The sequence below is a fragment of the Malania oleifera genome, chromosome 7, assembly GCF_029873635.1.
Source record: "Malania oleifera isolate guangnan ecotype guangnan chromosome 7, ASM2987363v1, whole genome shotgun sequence".
In the NCBI taxonomy this organism is placed as follows: domain Eukaryota; kingdom Viridiplantae; phylum Streptophyta; class Magnoliopsida; order Santalales; family Ximeniaceae; genus Malania; species Malania oleifera.
In genome coordinates this window covers 105,006,324-105,023,871 of record NC_080423.1, presented here as the reverse complement: position 1 = coordinate 105,023,871, position 17,548 = coordinate 105,006,324, and the positions used below count along the sequence as shown (strand labels likewise).

Genomic DNA, 17,548 nt, shown 5'->3' with positions numbered 1-17,548 from the left:
GTTTAAAATCTCAGTTATGCATCTATCAAATTTCCTAAACACCTTTCGGTATTTGGGGCATAACTTTTGCTAAAAAGTCCAAAAAGGACTATCTTGGTGTCCCTGAAAAGTTAGGAAAAAATCTCACAACTTTCATGTTGATTACTTTTTCTAGTTTAGGGCACTCATCGAGACAATAGGGCATTCGTCGACTAGTGACTAGTTGAAACTAGTCGACGAGCCTAACAGGAAGAATGACGCTATGCGATACCCCATGGAATAAAGGTTTAAAAAGATTATATGTTACTACCCATATCAATAAGGTGCAACTTTCTTTTCGGGAGCCTTCCCGTAAGAACTCCACGGTTAAGCGTGCTTGGCTTGGAGTAATCTTGGGATGAGTAACTTTCTGGGAAGTTTTCTCACGAAGTGTGTGAGTGAGGACGAAACATTCTGAAGGATATGTGTTGGTCTATGGGGCCAATCATTAGTCTAATAAGGCGCCCACCTCTTGTTGTCTAGTCCAGGTGGAGGAGGAAAGACGCAGTGCTCCCTAACAGACCTAGGTTGGGGCGTTACACACTAACAAGCAAAAATGGCTAGTTTTGTTTGGGAATTGCTCCCAACAGTCCAATAGCGACTATTTGGGTATTTTGGCTATAAATACAAGCTATTAGGCTTGTTTAGACATGATTTTGATGATTTATACAAGCTTATAGTGAAAAATATCCTTGATTCCAAAACCTAGCACATTGCATCTTAATTCATATTCACAAGTGCTCATCTCTCTTGTTCTCCAATCTTGTTTGATACAATTCTTGAGAGAGAAGTGTGAGGTTTGTTTCGTATTTAATATTTGCTCATTCAAGGAGCATTCTCATTGTAATCATCTACTTTGTGTAAAGTTCTTTGTGAACCATTGCGAGGGTTCTTGGTGAGCCGCTTGGTAAAGGCTCTTTGTGAGCAAGTAGGGATTTGTTCCCAAGTGTAGGGTTATATACCCGAGTTGTAAGGCTTGCTCCGCCGGGGAAGGAGCGTTGATAGTGGATTGTGGAATCCTTGACTTGGTGCTAAGGCGTGGATGTAGGCTTGGAGCTGAGCCACGTAAAAATCCCAGTGTTGATTTTCTCTCCTTACTCATTATTTTATTGTCTTTTGCATGATTTATATTTTGAATATTGTGATATAATTGCTTGTCATTTTGCTAAGATATTTTATTTTGTAGAGAAATTTAATATACGCAAAAAGAGTCAATCACCCCCCTCTGACTCTACATTGTATATCCGCTGTGGGGCACACATAGGGTTGTGTACCCGAGTTGCAAGGCTTGTTCTTCCGAGGAAGGAGCATTGATAGTGGATAGTGGAATCCTTTGCTTGGTGCTAAGGCATGGACGTAGGCTTGGAGTCGAACTACGTAAAAATACCGGTGTTGATTTTCTCTCCCTACTCTTTATTTTATTATCTTGTGCATGATTTATATTTTGTATATTGTGATATAACTGCTTGCCATCTTGCTAATATATTTTATTTTGTAGAAAAAATTTAATATACGTAAAAAGAGTCAATCACCCCCCTCTGACTCTACATTGTATATCCATTGCGGGACACACATATATACTCCCAGGCTACAATAATTAACAGAAGCAAAAGTATATCCAACAACGTGGTACGTTTTATATTATAAGGAGAATGAGCAAGTTGATATGAGTTTGTGAGTTTAGCAATCATCTTGTGCGATATTGAAAATTTGAATCCTTAAATAGGAGAAAATGGGGGTTGGACTTTGGACAAATACACATCTATCTCTATGAGAATCATCGTATAAAATGTGTTCGAATATGTATTTGAGAGAGAGAAAAAGAGTTTAAAAAAAAAAGTAAACTACAACTGTAATGACCCCAATTTCTACTATATTATTATTATTATTATTATTATTATTATTATTCCAACATACAGTTAATACTCTGATATCATAAAATGTAGTCAAAGTCAATCCGGACCCATAGGTACTAGGAATTTACCAGTTTATACATACATGTCATTTAAATAGCAGAACTATAACATACCTAACTTATATATAATACCAGAGTTTCACTGTTTCTACATATACACATATACACCCCAAAAATCCATCTTGTTTCCGACTCGACTACTTACCCTGTAACTGAGGTAATACCAACGAACTCCTCTATCACGAAGCTCACTCCACTCGTCTGTCGGGGTTTCCTGAAATATTTGTAATGCTAGGGTGAGACACCTTTCAGTAAGAGAAATAGACTAATATCATTATGTGACAACATGACTTCAATCGTGTTATAAACATATATTGCAAATTGTATATATATTTATTTATCTTAAGTTGTAATTGATAACATATGAAAATTTGTACTTATATACATAATCTTCCTATATCATAATGAATTTTCGTATCACTTAAATTGTCTGTTAAATCTGTATATTACTGAAATGATACCCTAGATGTATAACTGCATATCATGAATTAACCTCGCATGATTTGAGTTGTGCGGCTCGTAGGTTGGACTTAACGCTGGCTGGCTTACCAGGTTAGGTCAAACATGGCATATCTACGCACGATTGCCCACCCATCTTGGCATGCCCATCCTACTCTCCGTCAAACCTCTAACGGGTCAGTACATAGAGGGTATCCTACTCATCGCCTACACTGCGGGGCTAATTGGTCTCCAACCCACACTTCCTGAATAGTGTGGTTGCATTGTCAGCTATACACCAATCTGGTCCGCCCATCTTACTCTTCGTCAACCTTTAACGGGTCGACACACATTGGGTATCCTACTCTCCGATCTGACTAGCTAGCAACGGTATCGTGCTCATAACATACGTAACCATCCGGGTTCTGTTACTATATAATACATTTCACATAATATATTTCTGTTCGTAAATAACATTTTCATATTTCTAAAATAAAATATGACTTTTACATATTTCTAAATAGAAGCCGTCATTTCATAATTTCTAAATAAATTTTCATATTAAAACTGATCACGGCATCTAAGCTAACTGTCATATCACAACATCTGCGCCGGCTATCATTACACTGCATCTACGCTGGCTGTCATTACACAATATACTGCATATATCTTAGTTTCTGTACTGTTTATGATCTTTCTGAAAATTACTGTAAAATCATACTTATTTTATGAAATAATAACATATTTTGACATGTTGTTATAACATTAAACTTATACTCATGCCACATGAGTGAGTTCTACTCTGTATTATACTATTACATGTTATAAAATCTATTTTCTCTGTTCAACACCGGTATTCCTAAAAACTAAATTAATTCATAAATAAATTTTTGAAACATATGCTGCAAATAATAAACATTATTTTTTTTTTAAAATCCTGACTTAATTTATTCCCTTACCTGTTTTTTGAGAAGCTTGTAGAAAACCCTAAGTCAAGCTTGCGGCGTTCAGAACTCCAAACCCTGAAATCCCATTAACCCTAGTTCAAACAACTCAAACCCCAGTATATTACCATCTAACACCTTTCCTGGGTTCACATATACTAAATAATCACATAAACCATAAAATAACTTACTTACCCTGATTTTGGGATAGTACCCAAGCACCCCAAAGCAGCAATCCGATATGGCCAAGTTGTAGAAAATCTCCTCGAGATCATCGTGGTAACTTCCGATCGTCAAAACGGGGAAAAACGGAACTGGATCTAAAGAGAAAAGGAGGGAGAGCCAAAGTAGAGAAAGAGAGAAAGAGAGAGAGAGAGAGAGGGAAGAAAGAAATGAAATGTTTGCTGAAAATCTTATTCTTAACATATATATAGACTGTTGCCACATGACTTCGTCGACGAGACACGTGTACTCGTCAACGAGTCAAAGAAGGGTGTTCGTCAATGAAAATGATGAGTTCATCGACGAAACCTTAATGGCCTGAATTTCCTGCTCTCAGTATCTTCTCGTCAACGAGACACGTGTACTTTGTCTACGGGATCTAGAAGGATGTTCGTCGACGAGAACCTTGGGTTTGTCGACAAATTCTTGCTGATACTCCTTAATATAATTCCTTTTCCTTCTTTTCTTTTTCTTATTTCTTTTATTTTATTATTATTATTATTTTTTCCAGGTCTATACAACAATGCTCTAGGGTCCATTTGGATCAAGGATTTTGGTTAAGGAAAGAAATCGAAAGAAAAATAAGGAAAAAACTTATTTTCTATTATATTTTCTCACTATACCAAATTTTATTCATTGATTTGATGTAATTTTTATTTTCTTTCTTACTTTCTTTCATAACTAAATAATGGGAAAAAAAAATTCTTACTTTCCTTATCCCGTCCCAAGTCAGATAAAGGAGCAAAATTGTGTTAGCTAACTTATAACCAACGTAAAATTTTGTCAAATTTTATAAATCTAATAAAAGAAAACACTTTTGATAGGGTGAAGTGACACAAAAGGATTCATATAACCGACCTCACCTACTGAAACTTAAGATTTGTTGTTGTTATTGTAAATTTCTTCATATTTTTTCTTTCTCAACAAAATGTAATAAATATTCTCTTTTCTAAGGGGCATTGATGATATGGATGAGTGCAAGCATGGCAAGGCACATCAAATGGGCAACATCCTTGTTATTGCTTTTGCTAATTAAATATCAAAATAAATTGTTCATTGTATGAGACAAAAAAAAAATTACATTCAAAAGGAAACACTCTATTTTCTTGTTGCCTTTTTCTTGTAGGTGAATTAATAGGGTTGAATTTATTATTACTCTGTTAATGCTAGGTCAAATCTACCTTGAAAAAACACATCAAATGACCTCCTTTCAACAATTTCTATCATCAATGATTTTTAATTCGTCGGTTACCGTATTTAATCTATTTTAAAAAATAAAGGTAGAAAAAGAAGACGAGAGTTTATTACAGATATAAAACTAATATTTCCTTTTTTATGTTTTGAACATCAATATAAAAATTTTGAAAAAAATTATCAAAAATATTTTTAATTTTTATGTAAATTTCAAAATATTAAAAATACGTGACAATTTTCATAATTTTTTAAGAAATTGTTCACAACTAATTTTCTCTTTAACATAATATGCACATGACACTCTAAATGCATTTTTTTTTTTTGTTGACTACTTAATTTTCCAAATTATGCAATAATTTCTAATATTCAAAATTTGACGCATCATGTGTCAATGTCACCCCTAATAAATGCAATCACAATAATAAAATTACTCTCTACAATAATTTTAAGGAAATAAAGAGGCCCAAATCATGTTACCTCTATTTCATCATCTATGTAACAAAATGAAATAAAAACAAAATTAAATAAAATCAATTTGAAAACTAAAATGTCAAATTTTATTTTATTTTATTTTTAGATGATAAATACTAGACAACATATTTGACTTGCAGAATGAAATAAAATGAAAACAAAAATATATTAAAAAATCAAATGATAAATTCAATTTCATTTTGCCGAATCACATTTCCTTATATACCAAAACATAAAGTAAGCATCGACAATCCTAGCCACTCGTGTTGAAGGGGTAGGATTGTTTGAAGGCAACATTGAATGGAAATAGAAATAGAAGTAGAAATGGAAATGGAAGGGAGATGGAAGTGGGAGGGATGGGGTTTCAATAAATAATAATGATAAATCAGTAAGACTAATAATTTATGTGGAGGCAGTGGCACCGACCAACATTATCTCATCTCACTTCAATTTGTCAATACATCTATATGAAATCATGAAGAAGAAATGGAATGACTAATTGAAGATGAAGACCTTTAATTAGTCCATAGAAACTTGCACCCAATTCAATCATAGCATAAAGAATTTTTTTATATTTATATTTATATCGGACTAACCGATCCAAGCGAATTCAATCAAAACTAGTCACTTGACAGGTGCACTTTATAAAGTGCACCTGTCAAGTGATGTGTGTGTGTATGTATGCATAAATGACTTTTGTATTGAAACAAGTTTTACGTTCTCTATTTTTTGTCTTATTATTATATTTGAAGAGTATTTTATTGTAATCATGTTACTGGTCTAACCATTGATTTTATAAAGCAAACTGCAGTTTTCCAGCCAACCATCGATGGTTTCTATATACCCTTCAACAGTTACTTTAACTGTTTCAGACAGAAAGATATTCAGGAGAAAATCGTCAACGGTTTCATCGGTTTTACCAAACCATTGACGATTCTATCGGTTGCTAAATTGTCGAAAACCTGTGCAACTGAAAATTGATTGATATCTGATAACCGTGATAACCTGAGATTTTTCAGTTGTATTACTTGAATATTTGTTTGCATATGATAGTTTAGGATCTTTTGATTTGGTATTTAAAATACTTTTGAATTTGTAACAATTATACTTTATGAAGCATTTTGCATTTTCTATAAGACATCTTCACTCATCAATGGGTCATCACTTTACGAAACTAGTCACACATCCAAATTTCAAAATCATGACCACATCACATTTTCATTTGTAAACAAATGTTATTTACTTAACCTTAAATAATTGATTCTAAAATATTATGTTCGTTAACGATAAATACAACACATATTTTGCATATTTTTAACATTTATTTAGCAAAACTAGTTGTAAATCAATTCGAGAAGCCTGAATTTTCATCGACTTTGAATGATTCTTTAGCAAGTCGATTTTTTTGAGTTTGGATTCAACCAAACAAGAGGCTGGTTTAGTTTTTCATTCGACCGATCTGACTAATCCAATGCCATTTCAAAATAAATAAATAAAAAGCGACCGACTAAACACAAAGAAGAGGCCAGAGGGAAAAGGTACCAAAGAGGATAATGAAAAATATGGAAGCTGTCAACATCCCTGCATAATCCAAGAGAAGAAACAGAGGAATAAAACAACATTAAGGATAAGAATAACAACATAACCACTCAAAATCATGACAAAATTACAAAGCCAAAGTGAGTTTTAGATAATAGAACTGACCCAAGTTGTTTTGTTCCTCATTGCATTGATGCCCAAAGAAATTTTCTTCACCGATTTGATGTGATTAATTATTGGTTTTGTCTCACACCCAAGAAGAAAAACAGAGTGGAATCTTCCGATGCATGTACATGTAAACTACGATTGAGAGAGTAAACGTCACGTATTAAATTTGAACTTTGTGTAAATATAAATAAAACTTTATACCATTTTGTTTTACACTTACCCAAATTTGAACTCCAAATGTTGAAACACAAATCACGAAAGCTTGTGTTGAGATGCATGAGGTATATTCTATAACATGGTTGCCAACTTTATAGAACTAAAAAATATTTGAAAACCAATCCGGTCCAAAATTTTGATAAGAATTGACCGGCAACTTGGGTTAATTGATTTGCCCTGCTCTATTTCCATGTCCTTTTTTACCTGTCTTATGTTCATGAACCAATGAACCGATATTTATATTTATTTACAACAACAAACAACAACAAAACCAAGTCTTAGTCCCACTAGATAGAATCAGCTATATAAATCATTTTCCGCCAATTTATGCAACCATGGACCATTTCTTTTGATAGATTTAAAAATATTAAATCCTTACTCACTATCTCCTTTCAAGTTATTTTAAATCTACCCTTACCCCTTCTATTGCCCCTCACAGTAACTAAGTCACTCTTTCTCACAGGTACACTATGTGACTTACGTTGCAAGCGTCTATACCATCTAAGTCGTCCCTACCTTATCTTATCTTCTATAGCATCTGTATTTATTTATAATATGTATTATTATATTATATATTATTATATAATAATATATAATATATCTTAAAGTTACAAAATAGTATCTACAAATATTTTTTTAATAAATTAATTTATATAAATAAAGTGTAAATGCACACACTAAATTAAAATCTAAATAAAATATTTTATTTTATTTTTAAAAAAAAATTATAATGGTTTGAAAATCAGTTCGAATCAAATAACCAAATTGTACCGCTTGTTAACTGGTCCATCGGTTAACTGAAAAATTCATATCAATTTTGGTTCACAAACACACTAAAGTGAAACCTTTAGTTCGTTCGGTTTCAAGAGGCTCGAATCCACCTAATTAAAAGAGATTAAAAGAGAATAAACAATGAAATCTCATTTGCTCAATAAAAATTAACAAAATACTTTCAAGAAAAGCTAGCAAACAAACAATTTGGTAAGCCAAAAATATATTTTGAAGCTATCAACATCTGAAATATTTCTACAAAATAAAAGCACAAATCAAGTTTTTTTTTTTTTTAAACACACGAAAATAAAAATATAAGTTCTTTTCCTAAAATGGCAGCACATTAAAAGCAATTCTTTGGAAAAATATAGAATATGCATATTATGGATAGAACAGATTTTTACTATAAAAATAAGAGAATGTACAGAATTGTGTTCACCAATACACACTAGCAGCTAAAAGATAATTGTGTTGAGCAACAATATAGGGGGGCCCGTTTGGTTGTGGAAAACATCTTCCATTATTATAATAATTTAAGCTTAGTTTTTAGTTTTTCAAAATTTACATTAAAAAGTAAAAAATAAAGAGTATTTAAATGTGCAAAATAATTTCGTATTTTTTATTTCTGGATTTCAAAGCAATTAAAAAAAACAACTTTTCTAACTTTTTTTATATAAATTTAAAAAATTAGAAAACAAAGTGACATTTTTTGTAATTATTTGAAAAATCAGAATAAAAGAGAACTATTTTCACAAGCAAAGAGTGCCAAAACATTTTACTGTTCAATTATTTCATACAAATATTATATAAACGAAAAATTAACTATTTTCTTTTATAAATAATTTTCTGAATACTAAAATGAGAAATAAAAACTATTTTTCACATCAAAAAGGGCCACAATTGCTACCTGCATATTCTCTAATAAAGGAAAGATACATACTAGAGAAACATTCAAAACCAACAACTAATTTAAGATGCACAATGCATGAAGTTTTAAGGGGAGTTCACTGATTTTCCTTCCAACACAAACCAGTTGAGGTGCTAAATAATGAACAAAATAGTATCCCTAAGTCGCACAAACCGTATTAAAGCTTCATTCAATGAAAAAACAAGCAAGCAAGCAACAAATAATACCAGTGACAAACAGTTAAAAATGCATCCTGTCATGAAGAGATCATCTGCACAGCATGTCAGGCACACAAAAGAATATATCATAAGTTCTGTTGAATTAAAAGTCTCACATCATTACAGGATTGAATGGCAGCATAGATATAGGTTTTATTGGCTTTTTTGATCAGTGAATAACAGTTATATTTTGTTCCACAGATTCGTAAATGTATAATAACAACTACATAGATCACAGCGAGTGCTGCTCAATAGTGTTTCTCTCGAATTTATCTGCCAATTAATCTGGCAAGACCAAATAAAAAGTCAAAAGTGGGATAGTCATAAGCAGCTGCAAGTATCGGATCTATATGAATATTCCAGTAGTCCTTGCCACAGAGGCTAGAAGCTAATTAGCTAATACAAAAGCATATAAACAACTGCAGGTTATCAATAGCATCACTAATATTATGAAATTAATTATATGCCATGCTTGCAAAACCAATTAGACAAGAATTCTCAAGAGTAATAACAGGCAGAAGAAAGCCATTTAGTAGTAGCCAAAAGGCGCTATACTGCAGTGCCTCTTAACCTACTTATTAGATATAGGCAGTGAAGATGGAATGAGATATGGTCAATTATTAGCAGCAAAAAAGAAAGGTGCTAAAATGCTACTTACAAATTTGCAACCAAGAGAAGAAATGGCAACCAAATTGAAGATTGTGCAACTTGCATCAGTGTTTTCAGTTATGTCTTTGCATTGAAAACAACATTATGAATGAATACACAGACCAAGCATGCTTAATATGAAGTAAACCTTCCAAATTTTCACTGTTGAGCTGCCAAATTTTCACTATTAATATTTCTAACATTGCTGTTATTTCCCGTATAATCCAAAACAAAAATTTGCAAGCAACCCAAAACAACCACGAGACATATCACAGTAGTATATTCAACCAGTAGGCAGGACATTTACAACTCCACCCCCCACCCCCTTAAAAAAAAAATACATGTCTCGTTCTCTACAAAAAATTCACAGGTGCATATTCAAGAACCATACACACATGTTTGTTTAAGGATAACATGATATCACATGAATTCTTTGCTTCTGAAATCAGAGAAACGTGTATGAAAATACTTAAAACTTGAAGCTCCATGTAGGTAAATGGCTCTGTAATGATGCCATCAGCCACTTAATGCCCAGCCATGAATAAAAATGCATGCCAGATTGAAGTGTTTCAGATTTTGGATTTCAAACGGGCGTCCTTAGATGAGTTGTCTTTCAACAGATGGATGAAATTAACTAAATTAATAATGGCAAAATGAGTCTGCTCATGAATAAAGACACATACAAGTAAATCCCTGATGTGCTGGGCTAGTAAACCTCTGAAATGCTGGATCAGTATATCCCTAGAAAAGCCCTAAAATAAACATTAAAAACTGCCGTAGAAAGTCCAGAGAGAGAGAGAGAGAGACTACTGGCAGTTGCTTTCCAGCCGCTAGCTCAGTCAGTTGCTTGATCTGGTACACCTAGACTGATATTTTTTGTCCATAATAGGAAGGGAAACGAGGACGGGGAGACAACGATGAGAATCCAGCAAAAAATTTAAAATTCGAAAAAATAAAAACAGATAATGAAGGAAAAACCTCAGAACCACCGCTTGGATGACAAGGGTCAACCACTATCAGCTCTGTCGGCAAGCACCTGTGAACCCAACAGAACAGTTCAGTGGAAGATGAGAGAGAGAGAGAGATGTGGAAAGAATGAGACAGAGAATCAACTGATAACAAGCAGGAGTGATAAAATAGAATGCATGAAGCCAGAACGGGGCATGAACATGCCCCCCTCTCACCACTTCAATCAATGTGTCGCAACACTGACATCAGGAACATTGATGGAGAACATCAACTGCATGAGGGCTTCTTTTGAGAGGGAAAGCATCACATTTGAGTGAGGGAAAGAGCTGTACGGTGTCTCAGAGATGTTTGAGGGAGGGAAAATACACAAACACATTGCTCAATGAAAACAGGGTATGTACGAACATTTTCTCTTTTACGTAAACATACTTCTCCACAATCAACATATGATTTTCCTTTTACAAATATACAATTTGATAATATTAGAGCAATAAAAAAAAATTGAAGAAACATATCAAACCACTCTGAATGGCAAGGATACAGACAATAATATTTATTGTCCCACAATCAGCCAAGCCATGAAGCCTGAACAGAAAACAATCAACGTGTTGCCATCAGTCCATTCATTGTACCTCCAAAGGATGCATCCAAGTTAACCCTCCAAAAACAGGCAACTGTCTTCCAAATTGTAATGGAAAGCAGTTCACAAAGGCCATCTATGCAATAGGGGGGACTACTTTTTAACCATCAAGTTCCTGACTGACCTTTTTCAAATTGAAAAGAAGCTCAAGCACAGTTTTCTATGAGTGAACCAGCTTCCCAAACTTAGCTATATGCTTGGCTTACTCTTGCAAAGAAATCCTGCCAAACAGAATGAATGCATTTAATTAAAAAAAGAAGGAAAAGGAGAGGGAGATAGGGATTTCAAAACATTTATACTAATGCTATTTATGAAATGACAGATCAAAAAAGGCCAAAAAATGAAAAATTAAATTAAATATCTCATGGCTATATCTTTTCCAGCTAGACTAGTGAGAATGCAGTTTTGCATTAACCACTGGCAAGGATTGGCTTTTCATATTTATGAGGTGGCAGGTAAATTTAGAATTACAATTTTAAGGAAAAAAAAAGGCTAAATCAGAATTAAATATAAAAGACAGCAGTGCGTTCTATGCAAGGAAGCGAAGGAGCAAAAGAATTTTCCACATAAATCTTAGTATGAAGTGGGATCATCACCTGGCAGTATCATGAGGTCACTGCAACCATTACATTGCTAATCAAAGCATGACAAATGTTTTCTGAAGGTTTTTCAAGATACAACTTCTGTATGGCTCCATTCCTCCTCCTTTCAAAGCTAATATGGGGCCTTAATATGGCAGCCATCCCGTACAAAATCCACAACATTTCAAGGATAAACCATTATATCTCAAACTGAAGATAGACTATTTGTGCAGGTGAGCCAACTGAACCCACCCATCAATCTTACATAACTTTCCTTGATGTAACATTAGGATTCAAAATTTCTAATAGTACCATCATCAATGATTGACATGAGTGAAGTTATTAGTTCTCAATCGCCGCTTCTTGTTCTTCCAAAATTCATCTTTTGTCCCTTTCTTCTTCTGTTTCGAGAAACCCCTGCTGCTCTTTATTATGCCAAGCATGGCACGCTTATCTTTCCGGTTCTTTATTGCAGCTTTTACATCCAAAATTGCCCTAAGTTTCTCATAAGATTGGGCATCTGGTACTTGACCACTTTTCAACATCTTTTTATGATAAATAAATGCCATCTTAAAATCACGAACACGAAGAAAGGCATAAATTATGGTGGAAAAAGTAACAGAATCAGGTTTTAGATTGAGAGTAGCCATCTCCCTCAACAGTTGTGGTACCCTTGAATGTTGCCCACCTCGTGCATATGCATTTATCAGCATATTATATGTCATCAAGGTTGGCTGCAAGCCAAGCTTCCCGAATTCAGATATTACATCTCTTGCTTCAATATAGCGACCTTGTTTAGCAAATCCATCAAGAAGAATGTTGAAGGTCACTTTTGTCCCCTCAATCTTTTCACTGATCATTAATTTCCAAATTTTCATCAGCATTTCGGTATCACCAGCACGCCTAGATGCATCAAGTAGAGCGGTATAGGTTTCTATAGAAGGCTTTATTCCTTCTCTTTGCATGTTTTCAAATGCTGAATAAGCTTTCTCATGCCAGCCACTGACCGAATATGCATGGATAAGAGCTGTATATGAATGTGAAGTTGGTTTTATACCAACTTTCTTCATCCTTAAGAACGCATCTGCAGCCTTTTCACTCATCTTCCTCTGCCTCCCATAAGCACTAATCAGGCATGTATATGATTTTACATTAGGCTCCAAACCCATACCCTCCATTTCTAGTAGCAGTTTCTCAATGATCTCTGGCTGCATTCTTCTGCTGTATGCATCCATCAGGATGTTAAAGGATGCTGTGGTGGGCGTGATCCCTTTTGCCTTCATCTCAACAAAGAGGCCCTCGGCTTCTTCAACTCGATTGGACTTACCATACGCGTCCATCAAAGTGTTATATACAATTGCATTCGGTAATATACCTTTCTTCTCCATTTCTGTCTGGATAATAAGAGCCTCCTTTTTCAGCCCCTCATTACAGAATGATTTCAATAGAGAACCCAGAACTTCCAAACTCCATCCGACTCCTTTCCTATTCATTCTTTCAAAGAATTCCCACACATCTTTGGCACTCTGGCCATTTTTCCTCATGACCGTTATCACAATAGAACATGTGACATGATCTGCTTGGATATTTTTAGTTTCCATTTCCTCATATACTTTCAGAGCATCTTCATACCTAAATTCAGTATAACAACTCATTAAAAATGAATGATTAGGAGTTGTTCAGAATCAGAAGAAGACTAGTTTGGTACTATTATTATTACAAACATGTAAAGAATGAACATGATAATGTCTTAGTTAAAGAAGAAGACATAAAAGAGAGATGGAGAAGCTACTCTAAAAAGTTGTTTAATGAAAGCCAAATTGAAACCTTAAACTTAAAAGTGACAGAAGAGGAAAGACTAAAAATCTGACATTTATTCACAAAATTAGAGTCACTGAAATTAAGTTGCCTACAAAAAAGATGAAAAATGAAAAAACTATAGGATTAGATAATATCCCAATTGAAGTTTGGAAATGTCTAGGAGATAATGGAAGTATATGGTTAACTAATCTATTCAACACTATTATAAAGCCCAAGAAAGTGCTAGATGAATGGAGGAAAAACATGTTAATACCTATACACAAAAACAAAATTGATATTCAAAATTTTAATAACCATCATAGAATTAAACTTATGAATCATATTATGAAATTGTTGGAACACTTAGTTGAATGAAAAATAAGATTGGCAACGAGGTTTCAAAGAATCAATATGGTTTTATGCCTAGGAGATCAACAATAGAAGTTATTTATCTTTTGAGAAGATAAAAGGAAAAGTTTAGGAAAAAGAAGGGAGACTTGCATATGACTTTTATTGACCAAGAGAAAGCTTATAATAAAATACCAAGAGAAGTTCTACAGTGGATTTTAGAAAAGAAAGGAGTATGCAATAGGTATACTGATGTCATTATGCATGATAAAGTAATGACTAGCGTTAGGACCACTGGGGGAGAGTCTAGACAATTTCCAATTATAATAGGTTTACGTCAAGGTTCTATTCTAAGCCTTTATCTTTTTAACTCTAGTGCTTGGTGAACTCACAAAGAGTATCAAAAATGAGATCCCCTGGTGTATGTAAATTGCAAATGATATTGTTTTGATTGATAAAAAAAGAGTAGGTTTGAATCTAAATTAGGACTATGGAGAGCAACTTTAGAGTTCAAAAGTTTTAGGATAAGTAGAAATAAGACAAAATATATATAACATGTAATTTCAGACATGCAAGGAGGAATATTTTCGAATAGTTTAAACTTGATGGTCAAGAAATTAATAACACAAGTAGATTTTGATACCTTGGATTTATCATGGAAGCAAAAGGAAAAATCGAAGAGGATATATTTACAGAGTTAAAATAGGTTAGGTAAAATGAAGGAGTGTTTCAAGCATTCTATTGATCATAGAGTACCCTTAAAATTAAAAGGAAACTTCTATACAATAGTTATCAGACCAGCCATGCTTTATGGATTAGAATATTAGGCAACTAAGAAGCAACAAATCCAAAAAGTAAAAGTTACTAAAATGCCAGTACTAAAGTGGATGAATGGTATAACATTAAAGATAAAGTTAGGAATGAATATATTCTCAATAAGCTAGGCATAGCACCGGTAGAAGATAAGAGAGGGGCAGCTTAGATGGTTTGGATATTTAAAATGCAAGCAAAATAGTGCATTAGTTAGTAGGAGTGAGCTAGTTACTACTACTAGAAAGGGTACAGGTACACCTAAAATAACATGAAATGAGATAGTGAGGTAATATTTAATAGCTCTTAAGTTGTCCAAGGAAATGCCCTCGATTGTGAGAATTAGTGAAAAAGGATTCATGTACTCGACTCTACTTAGTGGGACTTGAGGCTCATTGTTGTTGTTTTTGTTGGTTGTTGTTATTATTGTAATAATAACAACAACAACAATAGTAACCACATAACAACTAATAATAATAATAATAATAAAACATCTCAATTGGAGCTAAAATGTTGAGGCACCAATCAAAAGTAAATACACAATGATACACACAAGGAAATGAAATGTGAAAACAAATCTCAGCAAAGGTTGCAAAGTAAGCATCATGTACGTCATTTGCATGCAACCAATAAAAAAAATCAGAATAAAATCTGGCCACTGAAAATATTAGCATCAAAACTTTTTATTTATTCTGACTAATAAACAAAAAACCCACAAGCCAAAATTGCAAAATAATACCACAAAATCACAGAGCAAAAGCAACAGACTTTAATTACAGTACCATACAAAAGCATCAGGTACTTGAGACCACCCACAGCACAAGAGGCCTGAAATTGAAGCATTGTAAATATCAAAACTTCTTAACCCTTCTTATCAATAAACAAGCAAACTCACAACCCAAAATTGCAAAATAGCACCACGATTCACAAAGCAAAAGTGATCGGAGAGGCCTTTTTGCTTGAATCGGGAATGGCGGGATTGATTGACCTATGTCATTTCTTTGCATCAACAGGAAAGTGTTAACAACCCAAAAGGCTAATTGATGCAACCTGCCCCGACACCCTAGTTTCGACTCGAGCAACAATCATTCCCTCAACTGTCCCATAAAAGGAATCCTTTTCTGGAGCTACACAAGCATTAAGAATGCAATACTTTGGCAGCAGAAAACTCTGAAGTTGCAGCAGTGCAAATATCAAAACTTTTCAATTTTTTCCACCAATAATAATAATAATAATAAAAAGAACCCACGAGCCAAAAGTGCAAAGCACCACAGAATCACAAAGCAAAAGCAACAAACTCGAATTACACACAAGCATCAGGAATTCGATACCTTCCACTGCAGAAAAGGCCCGAAATTGCAGCATTGTAAAAATGAACATTCCTGAACTGCTCCCCCAAATTCCTGAACAAAACCATCAACTCCTCCCCCATTCGCGCTCTCCCCAACACCGGAAACAAAACCGAGCACGCCCGAGGCGTAACAAGCGGCGGCTCCTGCAATCTCATCCACTCAAAAAATTGCAAACAACCCATCACCAGACCCTCCCGACCCATCAACTCCAACGTGTTCGCACACTCTCCTTCCCCAATTCTCCCTTCGTAAGACCTCAAAACCTCCCCCAACGTCGAATTCTCCGGTAAGTTCCTCGCAATTTGCAGAATTTCCCCCGGAATGCCCTCAATTGATATGTTTGAACTCGAACAAAAAGAAGCCATTTCTTCTTCTTCTTCTTCTTTGAACCCGTTTTCGGTTTCTTCTGCGGGATTAAAGGATAGGTGCCAGGAAGAGCGGCGGTTCTTTTGGAGGGAGACTTTGCCTTCGGGTTGGGGGTCTGGGGTTGAATCGGTTGATGACTGAGTTTTGAAGAATCTGAGAATTGGGTCGTCTGAGTCTTCTTCTTGCTTTTGCTGCGTCTGTTTAGCTTTGCGATATTCTTCTTGTTCTCGTTCTTCTTGTTTTTGGAGAAGAGGGAGGAAAATGGGGGTAGAAGAAGAAGCGGAAGGAGGTGTGGCGGAGAGAGAGAAGCGTTTTGGGGTTTTGGGGCAGCAGGCAAAGCGGGGAGGCTTATTGGGAGAAGAGTGGGGATTTGAGTTGGGAGTGCAGAAGAGGGGGGAGGAAGAAGGAAAGCAGCACTGGTGCCGGAGTGCCATCTTCTTCTTCTTCTTCTTGGGATGATGCTATCCCTACTCACTGTACTGAAGTTAGTCCAACACCTCTGGAAGACTACAACGGACAAACGCCTACGGCCACTGGGACTCGGTAGTGAAATAGTTAAAGTGACGTCGTTTTCTGATCCATGGGCAAAAATTTGGATTACAAATTTTGTTTTGTGCAGGACACGCTGCCTTTCCTATAATTTAGTGGAAATGATAAAATTTTTTTTTTTTTTTGTTATAAAAAATAGATTATGGAAAATGTGAATGTCACCCCATTTTCCACCACTTTAATTTTTCATTTTAATAAATGTCATGTTTTCTATATTGTCCTATAAAAGGGCACCCTACCCCTCACATTTGAAAGACACATCCTTACATGCTTGTATATACATTGCATGTTTGTATACTCACTTGCATGCTTGAAAAAAGTAGGGTATATAGAAAGAAGATAAGAGATAAAGAGAAGAGAGACATCTTGTACAATGTCAGTTCCAATATTTTGTACAAAATCGG

The 17,548-nt window shown here is 34.5% G+C and overlaps 1 protein-coding gene across 6 annotated transcripts; it reads right to left on the bottom strand.

Moving 5' to 3' along the window:
• Positions 1-9,900: 9,900 nt before the first annotated feature.
• On the bottom strand, positions 9,901-17,113 carry LOC131160517 (pentatricopeptide repeat-containing protein At5g50280, chloroplastic). Of its 6 annotated transcripts, XR_009138077.1 has the most exons (7): positions 16,209-17,113; positions 11,935-13,551; positions 11,463-11,559; positions 11,240-11,283; positions 10,914-11,024; positions 10,708-10,765; positions 9,901-10,595 (listed from the first exon to the last, which is right to left on the bottom strand). XR_009138077.1 is itself a non-coding variant. In XM_058116290.1 (2 exons), the coding sequence occupies exons 1-2, from the start codon at positions 17,027-17,029 to the stop codon at positions 12,237-12,239; spliced, it is 2,136 nt and encodes a 711-aa protein (XP_057972273.1). In that variant the 5' UTR covers positions 17,030-17,084; the 3' UTR covers positions 10,292-12,236. The 6 variants fall into 6 exon arrangements, 1 of the variants encoding a protein (XP_057972273.1); XR_009138076.1 differs by having other exon boundaries at positions 10,914-10,983; positions 11,240-11,559; XR_009138074.1 differs by having other exon boundaries at positions 10,351-10,595; positions 10,914-11,283; positions 16,209-17,084.
• Positions 17,114-17,548: the final 435 nt, after the last annotated feature.